At 43.1% G+C, this 19593-nt stretch overlaps 1 protein-coding gene across 5 annotated transcripts in view; it reads left to right on the plus strand.

Annotated features, from left to right (window-relative positions):
• Positions 1-19593, plus strand: part of nfxl1 (nuclear transcription factor, X-box binding-like 1) — a 227948-nt gene that overhangs the window by 156919 nt on the left and 51436 nt on the right. For 4 of the 5 annotated variants that reach the window (XR_010975412.1, XM_068035931.1, XM_068035921.1 and 1 more), the window contains exons 19-20: positions 13509-13616; positions 16576-16662. Coding sequence is in view for 4 of the 5 variants with exons in the window: in XM_068035931.1 (XP_067892032.1) it covers positions 13509-13616; positions 16576-16662 (195 nt within the window). In the remaining variant the exon portion in view is untranslated. The remainder of the gene's footprint in view (positions 1-13508; positions 13617-16575; positions 16663-19593) is intronic. The other variant, XM_068035941.1, reaches the window with a different exon arrangement.

A 19593-nucleotide genomic window follows, 5' to 3' on the forward strand; every position in this document is an offset into this window, starting at 1 on the left:
GAGCAGTACCAGGCATACCTTAGAAGAAGGTGTTAGCCTTATGAAACTATAAACAGGGTTCCCTACAACCTAAACAGCACAAGTAGCACGCTATAAAGAGAGCAAAGTGATCCCAACCAGAACCTCATCCAGACAAGAGTAATGCAGCAAACTAATATGAGAAAGTGTTTTCATGAACATTCCAATCCTTAGTCCATAACATGAAAGCTGGAGCAAAAGTTGAAAGTACTGTTTGAATAATCCAATTTAGTTCACTCCGTTAAGCGTGTACTTACGAGAGGCTTTCAGCCTTGACATTTCAACTGCAGTACTGAAGACCTGTGCAGCAGAGAGTGCCATGTTCTTACCGTTCCAGTACAACTATGGCATTGATATGTACCCATCAATGTGGAAGATTGCCCGGGTGTATCCAAACAGAATAAATCTAATCCAGCCAATCATTAAACAAACTGATGGAAGGCATCATCAGTAGCACCATTCGGCACCAATAGCCTACCCATCAATGCTCCATTAAGGCTCTGCCAGAACAACTTGACTCCAGACCTCATGACCGCCTTGATCTAGGCATGAAAACAAGATCGGAATGCCAGAAGAGAATAGCTGCTTTTGAAATCAAGTGAGTAAGCTGAATATGACGTCAAGGAACCACGGAAAAACTGAGGTCAGTGGAGGTTGAAGTAAAAAACCTCCAGTGGCTGGGGTCATACCTAAGACAGAGTTCTGATGAAGTGTCACTGACCTGAAACATTAATTCTGCTTCTCTCTCCACCGATGCAGCCAGACCTGCTGAGTATTTCCAACATTTCTTGTTTTTATTTCAGATTTCCAGCATCTGCAGTATTTTGCTTTTATTTCAAAGAATAATAGTTATGGTTTCAGAGAGAAATCATTACACCCCCAGGGCATTGCTGTAGGACCTCAGGGAAACGTCCTTGCTGCAGCCATCTTCAGCTGCTTCACTGGTGGCCTCCCTACATTGTAAGGTCATGAGTAGGGCTGTTCGCTGGCAATTCCAGTGTTCAGCTTCATTGACAATTTGTCTGAATGAAAAGGCCCTTTCCAACTTACAGCAGGATCTGCATAACATCAAGCAGGTAACATTTATGCCACGGGTACCAGCTAATACCAATCTCCAACAAGAGAAAGCCTGCCATCTCTCCCCTACGTTCAACACCACCACCATTATCATGAGCTCCTTGCATGAGCATTTTAGTAGGTAGGGGAGGGTGTCGCCATTAACCTGAAGGTTAATCGGACCAGCCATATTATCAATATCAACCAATTGCTATTATATCGCGCCTTTAACATAGTAAAACATCTCAAGGCATTTCATAGGAACAAAATTTGGCATCAAGCTACATCAGGAGATTTTAGGACAGGTAACCAAAGGCTTGTTCAAGGAGGTAGGATTTAAAGAGCATTTTTAAGGAGGGGAGAAATGTAGAGAAGTGGAGGGGTTCGGGGAGGGCATTCCAACCCTTCAGGCTGAAGGCATGGCTACCAATGTTGGAGCGATTAAAATCAGGTCTGCACAAGAGGCTAGAATTGTAGTAGCACAGAGATATGGAAGGTTGTAGCACTGGAAGAGGAGAATATCAGCACTGTAACTATAAGAGCAGATACGAGCCTGGGTACGCTGGAATGAGTGGCTCACCTCCTGGCCTGTCAGAGCCTCTCCACCATTTACACATTCAAGCCAGGCATGCACTGGAATCTTCTGCACTTGCCCAAATGGATGCAACTGCAACATCCACTGGTTCACTAATGCCATTTAGGGAAGGAAATCTGCCGACCTTAACTGGTCTGGCCTACGTGTGACTCAAGACCCACAGCAATGTGGTTGACTCTTAAATGCCCTCTGAAATAGCCTAGCAAGCCATTCAGTTGTACCAAACGACTAGAGAAAAGTCTAAAAAGAATGAAACCGGATGGACCAACTGGCATCAATCTAGGCACCAGAAATGACAATGGCAAACTCAGTCCTGTCTACCCTGTAAAGTCCTCCTTACTAACATCCGGGGTCTGTGCCAAAATTGGGAGAGCTGTCCTGCAGACTAGTCAAACAAGAACCTGGCACATTCATAGTCACCGATTCATACCTTACAGATCATGTCCCAGACACCACCATTGCCATAAGAAAAACAAAGTGCTGGAAATAGTCAGGAGGTCAAGCAGCATCTGTGGCGAGAGAAGCAGAATTAATGTTTTAGGTCTGTGATCTTTCATCAGTTCTGGCTGGCAGAAAACAGACTATACATAAATGGGTCCTTTTCTGATTGGCAGGATGAACATCATAAGAAATAACAGCAGGAATAGGCCATTTGGCCCCTCAAGCCTGCCCCACCATTCAGTATGATGGCTGATCTGCCCCAGACCTCAACTCCTCTTTCATGCCAGCTCCTTATAACCCTCAACTCCCCAGTATTTCAAAAATCTATTTACCTCCTCTTTAAATACTTTCAGTGATCTAGCCTCCACAACTCTCTAGGGTAGATAATTCCAGATATTCACGACCCTCAGAGAAGAAATTCCTTCGCATCTCAGTTTTAGATGAGTGGTCCCCTTGTTCTGTAACTATGTCGCCTAGTTCGAGATTCCCCCACTAGTGGAAACATCTCAACATCAACCCTGTCAATCCCTTTCAGAATCTTGTACGTTTCAATGAGATCACCTCTCATTCTTCTAAACTCTAATGAATAAAGGCCTAACCTGTTTAGCCACTCTTGATAAGTCAACCCCTTCATCCCAGGAATCAGCCTAGTGACTCTCTTTTGAACTGCCTCCAATGCCAGAATATACTTTCTTAAATATGGGGACCAAAACTGTACACAGTACTCCAGGTGCAGTCTCACCAACACCCTGTACAGTTGTAACAAGACTTCCCTATTGTTAAACTCCAACACCCTAGCAATAAAGGCCAAAATTCCATTTGCTGCCTTAATTACTTGCTGCACCTGCATGCTAACTTTTTGTGTTTCATGCACAAGAACACAGATCCCTCTGTGCTGCACTTTTTTGGAGTCTCCATCAAAATAATAGTCAGCCTTTTGATTCTTCCTACCACGGCACAGTGGTGCAGTGGTTAGCACCGCAGCCTCACAGCTCCAGCGACCCGGGTTCAATTCTGGGTACTGTCTGTGTGGAGTTTGCAAGTTCTCCCTGTGTCTGCGTGGGTTTCCTCCGGGTGCTCCGGTTTCCTCCCACATGCCAAAAGACTTGCAGGTTGATAGGTAAATTGGCCATTAGCATTTGCCCCTAGTATAGGTAGGTGGTAGGGAAAATATAGGGACAGGTGGGGATGTGGTAGGAATATGGAATTAGTGTAGGATTAGTATAAATGGGTGGTTGATGGTCGGCAGAGACTCGGTGGGCCGAAGGGCCTGTTTCAGTGCTGTATCTCTAAACTAAACTAAACAAAGTGCATGACCTCACACTTTCCTACATTAAACTCCATCTGTCAGGTTTTTGCCCACTCACACAACCTATCTATTACCCCTTGCAGATTCCTTATGACCTCATCACAACATGCCCTCCCACCTATTTTTGTATCATCAGCAAATTTGGATATATTACATTCTGCCCCCTCCTCCAAGTCATTAATATAGATAAATAATTTTGAGGCCCTAGGAATGATCCTTGTGGCACCCCACTAGGTACGTCTTCCCAACCTGAAAAAGACCCATTAATCCCGACTGTCTTCTGTGTGTTAACCGATCCTCAATCCATGCTAATACATTACCCCAATACTGTGAGCTCCTGTGTGCCGAGGGGAGTACCGCAGGGATCTGTGCTGGGGCCTCAACTTTATACAATTTATATCAATGACTTAGATGAGGGGAGCGATGGCATACGAACGTACGAATTAAGAGCAGGTATAGGCCACTTGGCCCTTTGAGCCTGCTCCACCATTCAGTAAGTTCATGGCTGAACTGATTATTCCACATTTCCACCTACCCCTGATAATCTTCCACCCCGTTGATAAACCAGGTAATTACAGGCCAATGAGTCATGCAGTCACAGCATTTTACAGCACAGAAACAGGCCCTTCGGTTCAACGCGCCTGCGCCGACCATCAAGCACCCGTCCAATCTAATCCCATTTTCCTGCACTTGGCCCGTAGCCTTGTATGCTATGGCGTTTCAAGTGCTCGTCTAAATACTTCTTAAATGTTTTGATGGTTCCTGTTCCAACCACCCCTTCAGGCAGTGTGTTCCAGATTCCAACCACCCTCTGGGTGATAAAATATTTCCTCAACTCCCCTCTAAACCGCCTGCCCCTTACCTTAAATCTATGCCCCCTAGTTATTGACACCTCCGCTAAGGGAATAAATTTCTTCCTATGTATCCTATCAATGTCCCTCATAATCGTGCATACCTCAATCAGATCCCCCCCTTTTCCTTCTCCGCTCCAAGGAAAACAACCCTAGCCATAACTGAAATGCTCCAGCCCAGGCAACATCCTGGTGAATCTCCTCTGCACCCTCTCCAGTGCAGTCTGATCCTTCCGATAGTGTGGTACCCAGAACTGTACACAGTACTCCAGCTGCGGTCAGACCAGTGTTCTGTACAGCTCTAACATAACCTCCCTGCTCTTATATTCTATGCCTCGGCTAATAAAGGCAAGTATCCTATATGCCTTCCTAACCACCTTATCCACCTGTGCTGCTGCCTTCGGTGATGTATGGACAAGCATCCCAAGGTCCCTCTGACCCTCTGTACTCCCTAGGGTCCTACCATCCATTGTATATGCCCTTGCCTTGTTAGACCTCCCAAAGTGCATCACCTCACACTCCTCAGGATTAAACTCCATCTGCCACTGCTCCGCCCATTTTACCAGCCCATCTAGATCATCCTGTAATCTAAGGCTTTCCTCCTCACTATTTACGACACCACCAATTTTCGTGTCATCTGCAAACTTACTGATCATACCTCCTATATTCACGTCTAAATCATTAATGTACACTAAAAACGGCAAGGGTCCCTGCACCGATCCCTGCAGTACCCGACTGGTCACAGGCCTCCATTTGCAAAAACAACCCTTGACCATCATCCTCTGCCTCCTACCACTAAGCCAATTTTGGATCCAATTTGCCAAATTACCCTGGATCCCATGGGCTCTTACCTTCTTAACCAGTCTCCCATGTGGGACCTTATCAAAAGCCTTACTGACGTCCATGTAGACTACATCAACTGCTTTACCCTCATCTACACATCTAGTCACCTCCTCAAAAAATTCAGTCAAAGTTGTTAGACACGATCTCCCCCTGACAAAGCCATGCTGACTATCCTTGATTAATCCCTGCCTCTCCAAGTGGAGATTAATCCTGTGTCTCAGAATTTTTTCCAATAATTTCCCTACCACTGACATTAGACTCATAGGCCTATAATTACCTGGTTTATCTCTGCTACCCTTCTTGAATTATGATACCACATTCGCTATCCTCCAGTCCTCTGGTACCTCTCCTGTGGCCAGAGAGTATTTGAAAATTTGTGTCGGAGCCCCTGCTATCTCCTCCCTTGCCTCACATAGCAGCCTGGGATACATCTCATCTGGGCCTGGAGATTTATCCACCTTTAAGCCCACTAATACAGCTAATACGTCCTCATTTTCAATGCTAATTTGATCAAGTACATCACAGTCCCCCTCCCTGATCACGACATCAACATCGTCCCTCTCCATAGTGAACACAGATGAAAAGTAATCATTCAAAACCTCACCTATGTCCTCTGGCTCCACACACACGTTGCCTCTTTGCTCCCTAATGGCCCCACTTTTTCCCTGGTTATCCTTTTGCCCTTAACATACTTATAAAATGCCTTGGGATTTTCCTTTATCTTGTCTGCCAGTGATTTTTCATGCCCCCTCTTTGCTCTCCTAATTACTTTTTTAAGTACTCCCCTACACTTACTATACGCCTCTAGGGCCTCAGCTGTTTTCAGCACTCTGAATCTGCCATAAGCTTCCTTTTTTTTTTCTTATCTAATCCTCTATATCCCTTGACATCCAGGGTTCCCCTGACTTGTTGGCCCTACTATTCACCTTTACAGGAACATGTTGGACCTGAACCCTCACTATTTCCTTTCTGAATGACTCACACTGGTCTAATGTAGACTTTCCTACAAGAAGCTGCTCCCAGTCCACTTTGGCCAGATCCTGTTTTATCATATTGAAATCTGCCTTCCCCCAATTCAGTTCTTTTATTTTCAGTCCCTCTTTGTCCTTTTCCATAACTACCTTAAATCTTACAAAGTTATGGTCGCTATCCCTGAAATGCTCCCCCACTGCCACTTCTACCACTTGACTGGCTTCATTCCCTCGGATTAGGTCCAGTACCGTTCCTCCTCTTTTAGAACTCTCTGCTTGCTGGCTCAAAAAGCTCTCCTGAATGCACTTGAAGAATTTTGCCCCCTTTAAGCTTTTTGCACTGATACTAACTCCTCTAATATAGGGGAATTTGAAATCCCCTACTATTATTACCCTATTATTTTTGCACCTCTGAGATTTGCCTACATATCTGCTGCCCTATCTCTCCCTGACTGTTTGGAGGCCTGTAGTACACTCTCAGCCAAGTGATTGCCCCCTTTTTGTTTTTAAGTTATACCCAAATGGCCTCATTTGAGGAACCTTCTAAGATATCATCCCTCCTTACTATAGTAATTGATTCCTTTAATCAACAGTGCAATGCCACCTCCTCTTTCACCCCCTCCCCCATCACGTCTGAAGATTCTTTACCCTGTGATGTTAAGCTTCCAGTCCTGCCCTTCCCTCAACCATGTCTCAGTGATAGCAATAATATCATATTCCCATGTGTTAATCAACGTCCTCAATTTATCTGCCTTACTAGTAAGACTCCTTGCAGTAAAATAGATACAATCCAGCCTTGCATTATTTGCTTGAGCCTTAACAGGTCTACATTTACTCTGCCCTCCAGACTGACTTAGCTTCTCTTCTATATTTGACTATACATCACTGCACATATTTGACTGTACTGTGCCTCCACTCTGTATCCCATCCTCCTGCCAAATTAGTTTCAAACCCCCCCCCCCAACGCACTAGCAAACCTCCCAGCAAGGATGTTGGTCCCGTTCCAGTTCAGGTGCAACCTGTCCATCTTCTACAGATCCCACCTTTGCCAGAAACAGGCCCAGTGATCCAGGAAACTAAAGCCCTCCCTCCTGCACCATCTCTTCAACCATGCATTCATCTGCTCTAACCTACTATTCCTATGCTCACTAGCCCGTGGCACTGGAAGAAACCCAGAGATTCCAACCTTTAAGGTCCTACTTTTTAATCTGCTACCTAACTCCCTAAATTCTTTTTGCAGGACCTCATCCCTCTTTCTACCTATGTCATTGATACATATGTGGACCGCGTCCTCTGGCTGTGCACCCTCGCCCTCCAGAATACTTTGTTAACGCTCAGTGATATCCATGACCCTTGCGCCAGGGAGGCCAAGTACCATCCTGGAATCACGTCTGCGACCACAGAAACGCCTGTCTGTTCCTCTCACCATAGAATCCCCTACCACTATTACCCGCTTGTCCCTTTTTCTCCATCCCAGCACAGCTGAGTCACCCATGATATTCGGGTTATGACTCTCTGTGCATCCTCCTGAGGAACTCTCTTTCCTATCGGTACTCAGAACTGAATACCGATTAGAAAGTGGGATGTCCTCTGGGGACTCCTGCACTACCTGCCCTGACTTCTTTGTCCATCCAGCAGTCACTCAGTCCCCCCGACTGTGCTTGCCTAGGCACTGGCTTGACTACCTCCTGAAACGTGCCATCCACGTAGTCCTCCTCCTCACGGATGCGCCACAGCCGCCGCTCGAGCTCCGAAACCCGAAGCTCAAGCTTCTGTAACCGGAGACGCTTTCTGCAGACTTGTTCGCCAAGGTCACTTGGCACGTCCACAACTTCCCACATTGCACAGGAGGCACATTCTGCTTGGCCAAGCTGCCCTGCCATTACTTAACTTTATAATGAAAAACATGCTTGTGTAATAACTTACCAGCTATTTACAATCAGATTTCATCCCCTGTACCTTTGAGGCTGAGAAAGAAAAAGACCAAAGAGCACTTTCCACCGCTCCCAGCTGGCGAAATTGCCCACGCTTAACTTACAGCCTCACTCCATGCAAACAATATAGCTAGTAATTGCTAATAATTTACAGGTAGTTATCCTCGGGCTTTAATTTAAAAGGAACCTTTTTTTTTACACCAATCTATCTCAGTTATCCCCAGGCAATAACAACTGCCGCCCACTGACCAATCAGCGCACAGAATTTCAGTGATGTCACTATTCGTTTTTTTTCCCACTTAATCCAAACACAGCGCGCACAGAAACAGTCAGAGTCTGCCGCTGTCCGGAGCGTCAGGTAGGTGAAGGACCTCGAGCCCCGCTCTTTATTTATAGCTCTTCTGCCCTGTTCCTTTCAGGTCTGCTGCTGCCCTGGACGTCAGGTAGGAGTCTAACATCAGTGGTAGGGAAACTATTGGAAAAAGCTCTGAGGGACAGGATTAATCTTCACTTGGAGAGGCAGGGATTAATCAAGGATAGTCAGCATGGCTTTGTCAGGGAGTGACCATGTCTAACAAATCTGATTGAATTTTTTGAGGAGGTGACTAGGAGGATAAAGCAGTTGATGTGGTCTACATGGACTTCAGTAAGGCTTTTGATGAGGTCCCGCATGAGAGATTGGTCAAGAAGGTAAGAGCCCATGGGCTCCAGGGCAATTTGGAAAATTGGATCCAAAATTGGCTTAGTGGCAGAAGGCAGAGGGTGATGGCTGAGGGTTGTTTTTGCGATTGGAAGCCTGTGACCGGTGGTGTACCACAGGGATCGGTGCTGGGATCCTTGCTGTTGTTACTGTGCATTAATGATTTAGACGTGAATATAGGAGGTATGATCAGTAAGATCGCAGATGACATGAAAATCAGTGGTGTTATAAATAACGAGGAGGAAAGCCTTAGATACAGGATGATATAGATGGGTAGAGCTGTGGCAAATGGAATTTAATCCTGAAAAGTGTGAGATGATACATTTTGGGAGGACTATCAAGTCAAGGGAAAATACAATGGATGGTAGGACCCTAGGAAGTACAGAGGGACCTTGGTGTACTTGTCCATAGATCAGTGAAGACAGCATCATAGGTAGATGGTTAGGAAAGCATATGGGATACTTGCCTTTATTAGCCGAGGCATAGAATATATGAGCAGGAAGGTTATTATGGAGCTGAATAAAACGCTAGTTAGGCCACAGTTGGAGTACTTTGTACAGTTCTGGGCACCACACTATAGGAAGGATGTGATTGCACTGGAGAGAGTGCAGAGGAGATTCGCCAGGATGTTGCCTGGGCTGGAGCATTTCAGCTATGAAGAGAGACTGGATAGGCTAGGGTTGTTTTCCTTGGAGCAGAGAAGGCTGAGGGGGGACTTAATTGAGGTGTGCAAAATTGAGGGCATAGATAGGGTAGATAGGAAGAAACCTTTTCCCTTAGCGGAGATGTCAATAACCAGGGGCATTGATTTAAGGCAAGGGGCAGGAGGTTTAGATGGGATTTGAGGAAACATTTTTTCATCCAGAGTGTGGTTGGAATCTGGAGCACACTGCCTGAAGGGGTGGTAGAGGCAGCAACACTCACAACATTTAAGAAGTATTTAGATGAGCACTTGAAATACCATAGCATACAAGGCTACGGGACAAGTCTGGGAAAATGGGATTAGTTTAGACAGGCTTGATGGCCAGCACAGATACGATGGGCCTGTTTCTGTGCTGTATAACTCTATTACTCTATGACTATGACTCTGTGTACAAATGGCTCCCTCACACTTCTATGAGTCCAGCAATCATGATGCAATTATCCATTAATTATACTTCATATTGTGGTCAACCCAGGAAGATGCTCTCATTTTGGTTCTGAATGTTGAACAGTTCATGTCTAGTGATGGTGAGCAAAAAACTGTTCTCTCCGACTCAATCATTCCATTATAATAATCTGTAATGACAGTCTTGTTTATGCAAACAAGAAATTTAAATTGCCACAATGGACGGTAAAGCAATTCATGATTTATATATTGGAACTATGTGCGTGTGTGTGTCTATATATGCGAATATACACTTAACACATTCTTAACCTTCAATTCACTTAGGAATGGAGTGGAGCATTGCCAGTTTAAAAGTAAAACTATCTTTTGACGAAAGCTATTAACAATGGAAATAAGTCATGTAATTTATTTTTAGCTTGTTTCATTATTCTGTTCTCAATCCTTAATTGTCATGTTCCCGTCTCAGTATCTTTTCTATTATTTTATGTAGCATTTATTTCTGGGCACTTTTTTAATCTAGTTATATTGGTCGTCCAGTACAATACCGGCACTCTTTTGTGGTGTTGTGCACGAGGAGTGACTAGTTATAAAGAGCATTATGGTGAAGGGTCACAGACCTGAAACGTTAACTCTGTTTCTCTCTACACAGATGCTGTCAGACCTGTTGAGTATTTCCAGCACTTTCTGTTCTCATTTTGGAGTTCCAGCATCTGCAGTATTTTGCTCTCACTTGACCAGTTATAACAGTTGCACTGTGCAGAAATGATGGTGCTCCATGGATGCTTGCTGAAAAGCACAATTGAAAAGCTCTGCCCTTTTCTGTCAGGAGAACAATTTGTATGCGGTATAGGAGGTTCCGTTAAAGAAAAATGAGACTGCAGGCAGTGCAACGAAAGCAGTGCATGTCCACATTGCAGAAATTGATCCAAGTTAGCATCATTATACTCCAAGTTAGGTCTTGCATGAAGAAAATCATGGCCTCATATAGATCCAAAAAGTATCGTATAAACAGTGATACAAAAGACCATGTCTTGATTTTGCCCCCTCCCCCTATTTCAGCAATCGCACAAATACTGAGATTTCGAAAAAGAAATAGGCCAGAATGAGCATCAGCACCTTGAAAATGGTGCTGAACTCCCAAGGGCCCCCACTTCAGTTGGTTAGTAGGTCCTTCTAATATGCCAATGGGTTTCTGTGACATATGAACATATGATTGCCATTTTAGGACCCACTGGGCAACACGTGCATTGAAGAGTCCAGAAAGTACATTTTTCTTCATTTCTGTTGGGTTCGGAGAAGTAGGAGTGGTTTCAACCACTGCTGCGCTGAGATCTCCTCCCATTTATTTAAGCACATAAGGTGCATCTACACATGGTTTGTTCAGTCAGTACACAACCATTGTTCATGTTGAAATAACTAATTTTATATATGTTCATACAAAGTCCACTGATTCTTATTTGCATGTTATTATCTACTTAATAGCAAGATTTTATTTTGGAATTTTGGTAAAAATTTAAATGAGGTCAGTGTAATTTGTGATGGGTTGTTTATAGAGCTATCTTTTTAAAACATTTATGCTTGAGATGTTGGCTTTGCCAGTAAGGCTGCCGTTTATTGCCCATCCCTAGTTCCCCTTGAGAAAGTAATGGCGACCTTTCTTGAATTGCTGAATCGTGTTTGAGTGGCTTGCTGGGCCATTTCAAAATGAACTGCGTTGATGTGAGACTAGAGTCACATACAGGTCAGACAAGATACGGACAGCAGTTTTCTTTCCCTAAAGAATATTAGTGAGCCAGTTATGGTTGGTAAAACATTCTTTTGTAGTATATTTAAAATGTTAAATTGCACCTCTGCTCAACTACCGTTAGCCAGAATTTCTTGCATCTCAGTCCCTGATGTTTGAAAACTTTACTGACACCGACTTTTCTGCAGGTAACACTTTATTGGATGCTTTTTGGTCTCCTTTGATATCTGAGTGAGTAAGTACTGGTATGGTGTTAACATCGTACAACCTAGAATGTTCCATATATGAAGACTGGCCTGTACTAAGCCAGGGAAGCAATTACAGAGCTGCGATTGACTTGGGGAAGATCATCCAAGGTTCTTTGTCCTAATTAATCTAATTAATGTCTGATGACTGCCACTGGACTGTGTTTGTGAATCTTGTGTGAGGGCAGCATCTGGCTTGGCCACTTTGCCCTCAGTGATTGAGTAGTTTGCCAACACTTGCAATTTAAGTTCACACACAAAGAAAAAACTTTTTGAATAAAGTACTGTAAGATGCTTGGTGTCTGTGAAAGTGTATAGCAGTAAGTCAACACTTGGGGTTGCCGGGTGGGGGGAGAAAAATGGTCACATTGATAAATTGTCAATGGTTTTTTTTTCTTGCCAAGTTCTCTTCCTTGCCCCTCCCCCCATACTCTTAACATTCTCCACCCTTGAACCCATTGAAAGTTTGAGGATACAACTCCATACATTCTGTAACCCTACAGTGACTCCCCTAAGTTTCTTCTGCTTAAGAAAAATCCTGAACTGTGTGTTTCGATAGGCTTTTAAATAATGAGGGGCATTACAGCTGAACCTAATTAATTGCTCACCCAGCATTCACGTGGCGCATTTCCATCAAGGGCTAGTGGATACAGTTAGCAGCAGGATCATTAGCTAATAGAGATGTTGAGGTCCATCGTACACCCCATAACAATGCCTGCTGAAATTGTTTTTACATAGGACATATGGCATAGAAACAGGCTATCTGGTCCAACCAGTCTAAGCCAGTGTTTATGCTCCACTTGAACCTCATCCCACCTTCCCTCATCTACATGTATTTGTTCCCTTCTATCACTCTATTCCCTTCTCCCTCATATACTTGCCTAGCTTCCCCTTAAGTGCAGCTATACTATTTGCTTCAACCACTTCCTGTGTTAGCAAGTTCTACATTCTCACCACTCTTTGGGTACAGAAGTTTCTTTTGAATTCCCTGTTAGATTTTTTGGTGACTGTCTTATATTGATGGCCTCCAGTTACACTCTTCCCCAAAGTGGAAACATTCTCTCTCTCTATCCATTCTATCAAAACCTTTCATAATTTTTAAGACATCTATTAGGTAACCTCGCAGCCTTTTTTGAGAAGAGACCCAACCTGATTGCACTTTCCTGAAATGTATACCCACGCATTTCTAGTATCATCCTTGTAAATCTTTTCTGCTTCTCCAGTGCCTTTTTTTTATCCTTTTCATAATATAGCGACCAGAACTGTATGCAGTACTTTTAAGTGCGGCCGAAACAAGGTTCGCGACGGGTTTAGCATAACTTCCCTACCTTTCAGTTCAATCCCTCTGGATGTTCAACAGAGACTGGAGATCACACTTGGGATCTTTCTGGTCAATACGAATTCATTGAACTATCGGTAGAGCACAATTTGCATTTTAAAAAACATGTTAAAAGTATGCCTTCTAGAAGAAGGAAGGCAAAATGTAGCACCCATATGACTAGACAGGATGTTAGAAGTTACATATTTCCTGAACAAGGCTGAGCTCAGTTGAGAACAATAGAGATTTTATTTGCAGGTTAACTTATAACTGAATAATTTTAAGCAGGATTAAGTCTCCTTTTAACGGCTTCTGATTTGTACAATTTCTCTGTTGAACAGAAATCAATTTTTTTCTTTTCACCTTCCTTTTAAGCAGCTGTCATGTGGCCATCGATGCAAAGCAACCTGCCACCCTGGTAACTGTCCACAAAGCTGCAGCCAGAAAGTGAAGGCGAAGTGCCCCTGTAAGCGGATTAAAAAGGTATTTATTAAACATAACACATTATAAAATTTTAATAACTATAGCATTTCTTTCTTGTGTAGTTTTCATAGACATAAGGGCTTTAAGTTGCAACCCAACCATTTTTATTATTTCACAAGTTATCCCCATAAACCTCATTCTCTTAGTGTCCAAAAATCTGTTCATCTCTGACTTGAATATACTCAACGGACTAAGGATCCACAGCTCACTGTGGTACGGAACCTCAAAGGTTTACAACCCTTTGAGTGAAGAAATTTCTTGTCTCAGCTGTAAATGACTGAACTCTTATTCTGAGTCTGAGATCCTTAGTTCTCAACTCCACAGACAGGGAAATTATTCTCTCAGCATCTAGCTGGTCAATCTGCATGAGTTTTTTTGTTTCCATGAGATCACCTCTCATTCTCCTTATTCATAGGGAATTTAACAATAACAACAATATAGACCAATAGTAACTGTAGTTATACCATTGGACAGAGCATTAAACAAGAAATTATTGGAGTAAGTAACGAAGGCAGTGTAATAATTGTGGGTGATAGTAATCTTCTTATAGACTGGACCAATCAAGTTGGCAAAGGTAATCTAGAAGATGAGTTTGTAGAATGCTTTGGAACCAACTGGAGATAAGGCTATTTTAGACCTAGTATTGTGTAATGAAGCAATGTTAATTCGTAATATCATGATAAATGATCCACTGGGAAATAGTGATCATAATACGATTGAATTCCATATTAGGTTTGAAAACGACATACTGCAATCACAAACCAGAATCTTAAACCTAAACAAAACCGATTACATAGGTATGAGGAGAGAGCTGGCTAAGATTGATTGGGTAAATAGACTACAAGGTATAACCGTAAATAAACAGTGGGAAACATTTAAAGAAATAATTCAAGATGTTCAAGAAAAATTTGTTATGGCCGCATGTTGAGTGTGAATGGTCTCCACTGTTCAATTCTTAATTGACCTCAGCAAGTTATTTTTGTTGCTAGGGTTTTTGCCCCTTCTGATTTATTTTTCATATAGCATGTCACAACATGCTTTCTTATAGGTGTAAAACAGAAGATTAATTATTTATTGAGCAATATTTATTATCCTGAAATTGTCACAACCACACCCTCTCAGTCATTCACTCGTGCGCACACACATAAAGAGAGACAGTTGGAGAGGAAAAGAGGTAAGGGATTTGAAATGAGGTAGGTTTTCGGGGTTCACGGTAACATGTTGAATCTTCTCAGAGGTCAATTTCTTCAATAAAGTTGCAGGCCTGGTTTATTGGTAGATTTCTCTATTTTTGAAATTTCCCTCTGAAGACTGCACAAGTTGAAGTGTAGAACTCACAACAGGGTACTTTTTTGGCTTGCTGGATTTTCTCCCAGCTCAGCTGGAAAGGGTTTTGTGATGTTTGTCCTCCGTGTCTCTCTCTCTCTCTCTCTCTCTCTCTCTCTCTCTTCTTTTTCTCTTTTTCTCTTTTTCTCTTTTTCTCTTTTTCTCTTTCTCTCTTTCTCTCTTTTTCTCTTTTTCTCTTTCTCTCTTTTTCTCTTTCTCTCTTTCTCTCTTTTCCTCTTCTCTCTCTCTCTCTCTCTCTCTCTCTCTCTCTCTCTCTCTCTCTCTCTCTCTCTCTCTCTCTCTCTCTCTCTTCCCCCCTCCCTCCCCCTCCCGCTTGCTCTCTCCCTGTCTGTCTCTCGCCCTCGCCCCCTCTCACCCGCGGTGGGTGGTAATTGGCTGGGTTTGATTTGTCCTGCTTGTTGTATATACAACATACTTGGGCAATTTTCCACTTTGCGGGGTAGATGCCAGTGTTGTAGCTGTACTGGAACAGCTTGGCTCAGGGCGCAGCTAGTTCTGGAGCACAAGTCTTCATTTCTAATGCAGGAATGTTGTCAGGGCCCATAGCATTTGCAGTACCCAGTGCAGTTCTAAATATACTAATCTGTCAAATGTTGCGAAGAAACTTGGATAAGAAAGTTCAGAAAGACCCCACTATCTATTTAGAAATTGGCAGTGTGCACCAAAGGTCCAGGTCAACTCGACCATTGTGGTTTGGAGCCTGAGACATCTTATTTAGACTTGTATTTAATACAAAGAAACTCCCCAAATAACTCTAATTCCCTTACAATAAAATACAGGTTTAATTTTAGGAATTGAAAGTGCAGAATCTAATATAATTATGCACAGTCTAAACCTATTTTCAGCATACCTTCTAAGCCATGAAATCCAGTGAACTGATGCACTTTAAAGCTATTCACTTTTTAATATAATTTAACGATAAACATAATTATATTCAGGCATCCTTTGGTAATGGAATAGTAAACAAGCCATGGCGTTTTATCTTCAAGTGATTGTCTATGTGTGTGCCAAAAGTGCAGGGAACGACTGTTTCAAATTCAGCTAAAGGGAACTTATGAGTCTGCATGCACCAGTTTGTGTGTGTGTACGTTTCAAAAATCACCTGCAGACTAGTTGATTGATTTTCAATTCTTGTCAATTTTTAATAGGGTGGTATAGGCAGGTAATTTGGGCAAGTATTGGTGCACAAAGCAGCAGATGGAACATGAACTAATTCTTCTGTCAAGGAGAATACATCAGTGTGTTACACAAGCCAGCAGTCATTGAAAAGATGCAGAGGAAAATACAATACTTTGGTTCAACTAGGATCAGCTATTTTCTATTTATTTGAAACACCAGAATGATGATGATCACACATTTGTGGGTGTAACCTCCAATGGAACATTATTGTGGCATGATAAGTGTCTTTATTCATTGTTATTTAACGAACAGTAGAACTGGTGTGAGCATATTTTATCAAGTGTGCCCACTATATGGGTGTTATTTTAAGCAAAGGTTTATCAATTCTCAAAATATCAACTATGTCCTTCCTGTATATACAGAATTTGTGGTTTTAATTTAACACAACATTCTTTGAAAAACTAATACCAAAGACGTTTGTGTGTTCTGTAAGGAAATACTGTGTTCCGTGGTGATTGCGGAGCAAGTCCTGGTGGAATGTGATGAAGTCTGTCAGGAAATGAAGCAAAAAGCATCTGAGGTAATGTCTGTTGTCTTGTTACATTATACTCTGTTATGCTTAAGAGTGGGTACAAAGAACATGTTCAGAATTGGCTTTACAAACAAATGAAATCACCTGTACAACTGTTGCAATGAGTACATTGCATTCTACAAGTTAAACTTCCATTGTTTGTGTGTGTCTGTATACAAGACTTAATAGATTGCTTGCAATTTGTTCACTCAGGATTGTATGCTGTACTAGAAATGATGGTAGAAGCAGAATCTATGTAAATTTTAAAAAAGGTTGATAAATATTTGAAAAATAAATTAAAAGGGCAGAGGATTGGGACTACACCAAGTATTGGGAATAATTTCAGAAAGCTGCACAGGTACAATTGTCTCCTGTGTTTTAAAATTCTATGCTTTGAAGTACTTTTTATCTGACACAGGCTCAAGTTGATAAAAATACATTTTTATTAATTGTTTAGAAAGTTGATTAACAGCCTTGGTCTGAAATTTGCATTACTGAGCTACTGTTTCAGAATGAAGACTGCATTTTAAATTGGAGAGGCCCAACAACTATATTGGATTACATGTGGAACCTTCCAGACCAGTCAACTTCCATTGTAAAGCATATGCTGATTAAACTTGGCCAGGTGGCTTGGATTTTTCATGGATTTCCTCCAGTTTTATTTTACTCCTTTTAATATGAGAGACTCTGAAATGACTATATTGCGAGTAGTAGCAACAATTTGGATTTTCTCCTTCATCCTCTACAAACTAGATAGTATTTGCATGCCTAATGAAGGCTACATCTGGAAAAAAATTAAGCAAGTTGGGCAGTGAAAACGTTGTTTAAAAAAGTGGAAATTTTAAGATTAACTAGTGGTTCATTAAAATTAAAATACAGTAATTTTAGAGTTGTTTTGAACCAGTACTGACTGCAGTCAATTCCAAAAACAATATATCCAATAACTAGGTTCAATTCTGATCCAGAATGCAAATGAACCAACAGGAGTGAGGTGAGAGTGATTGCCTTGACATCAAGGCAGCATTTGACCAAGTATGGCATTATGGAGCCCTAGCAAAACTAGAGTCGATGGGAATCGGGGAAAATGCTCTGCTGGTTGGAGTCAAAACTAGCACAAAGGAAGATTGTTGAGGTCCATCATCTCAGTCCCAGGAGATCACTGCAGGAGTTCCTGAGGGCAGTGTCCTAGACCCAACCATCTTCAGCTGCTGCTTCATCAATGACCTTCCCTCCATCATATGATCAGAAATGGGGATGTTTGCTGATGATTGCACAAAGTTCTGCACCATTCGCGATTGCTCAGATACTGAAGCAGCTGTACCCAGATGCAGCAAGACCTGGACAACATCCAGGCTTGGGCTGATTTTTTTTTAGATTTAGATTAGAGATACAGCACTGAAACAGGCCCTTCGGCCCACCGAGTCTGTGCCGAACATCAACCACCCATTTATACTAATCCTACACTAATCCCATATTCCTACCAAACATCCCCACCTGTCCCTATATTTCCCTACCACCTACCTATACTAGTGACAATTTATAATGGCCAATTTACCTATCAACCTGCAAGTCTTTTGGCTTGTGGGAGGAAACCGGAGCACCCGGAGAAAACCCACGCAGACACAGGGAGAACTTGCAAACTCCACACAGGCAGTACCCGGAATCGAACCCGGGTCCCTGGAGCTGTGAGGCTGCGGTGCTAACCACTGCGCCACTGTGCCGCCCAAAGTGGCAAGTAACAGTTCCACCACACATGTGCCAGGCATTGACCATCTCAAACAAGTGAGAGTCTAATCATCTCCCCTTGATGTTCAATGGCACTACCATCGCTGAATTTTACACTAGCAACTTCTTGTGGGTCATCATTGACCAGAAACTGAACTGGACCAGTCACAAAAATGCTGTGTCTACAAGAGCAGGTCAGAGGCTGGGAATTCTGCGGTGAATACCTCACCTCCTGTCTCCCCAATGTCTGTCCACCTTCTACAGTGCACAAGTTAGGAGTGTGATGGAATACTCTCCACTTGCCTGGATGGGTGCAGCTCCAACAACACTCAAGAAGCTCGACACCATCCAGGACAAAGCAGCCTACTTGACTGGCACCCCAGCCACCACCTTCAACTCCCTTCACCACTGACACACACAGGCAGTGTGTACCATGTACAAAATGCACTGCAGCGACTTACTGAGGCTCCTTCAATAGCACCTTCTAAACAAGGGCAGCAGATGCATGGGAGCACAGCCACCTGCAAGTTTCCCTGCACGCCACACACCATCCTGACTTTTTTTTCGTTCGTTCATGGGATATGGATGTCGCTGGCTAGGCCAGCATTTATTGCCCTTGAGAAGGTGGTGGTGAACTGCCGCCTTGAACTGCTGCAGTTCATGTGGGGTAGTTACACCCACAATGCTGTTAGGAAGGGAGTTCCAGGATTTTGACCTAGCGACAGGGAAGGAACAGCGATTGTAGTTCCAAGTCAGGATGGTGTGTGACTTGGAGGGGAACTTGCAGCTGGTGGTCATAGTCATACAGCATTGAAACAGGCCCTTCGGCCCACCGAGTCTGTGCCGACCAACAACCACCCATTTATACTAACCCTATATTCTCTACCACATCCCCACCGTTCTCCTACCACCTACCTACACTAGGGGCAATTTACAATGGCTAATTTACCTATCAACCTGCAATTCTTTGGCTGTGGGAGGAAACTGGAGCATCCGGCGGAAAGCCACGCGGTCACAGGGAGCACTTGCAATATCCGCACAGGCAGTACCCAGAACCGAACCCGGGTCGCTGGAGCTGTGAGGCTGTGGTGCTAACCACTGTGCCGCCTATGGTGTTCCCATGCATCTGCTGCCCTTGTCCTTCTAGGTGGTAGAGGTTGTGGGTTTGGAAGGTGCTGTCTAAGGAGCCTTGGTGAGTTGCTGCTGTGCATCTTG

This window comes from Heterodontus francisci, chromosome 1 (genome assembly GCF_036365525.1).
Source record: "Heterodontus francisci isolate sHetFra1 chromosome 1, sHetFra1.hap1, whole genome shotgun sequence".
Classification (NCBI taxonomy): Eukaryota; Metazoa; Chordata; class Chondrichthyes; order Heterodontiformes; family Heterodontidae; genus Heterodontus; species Heterodontus francisci.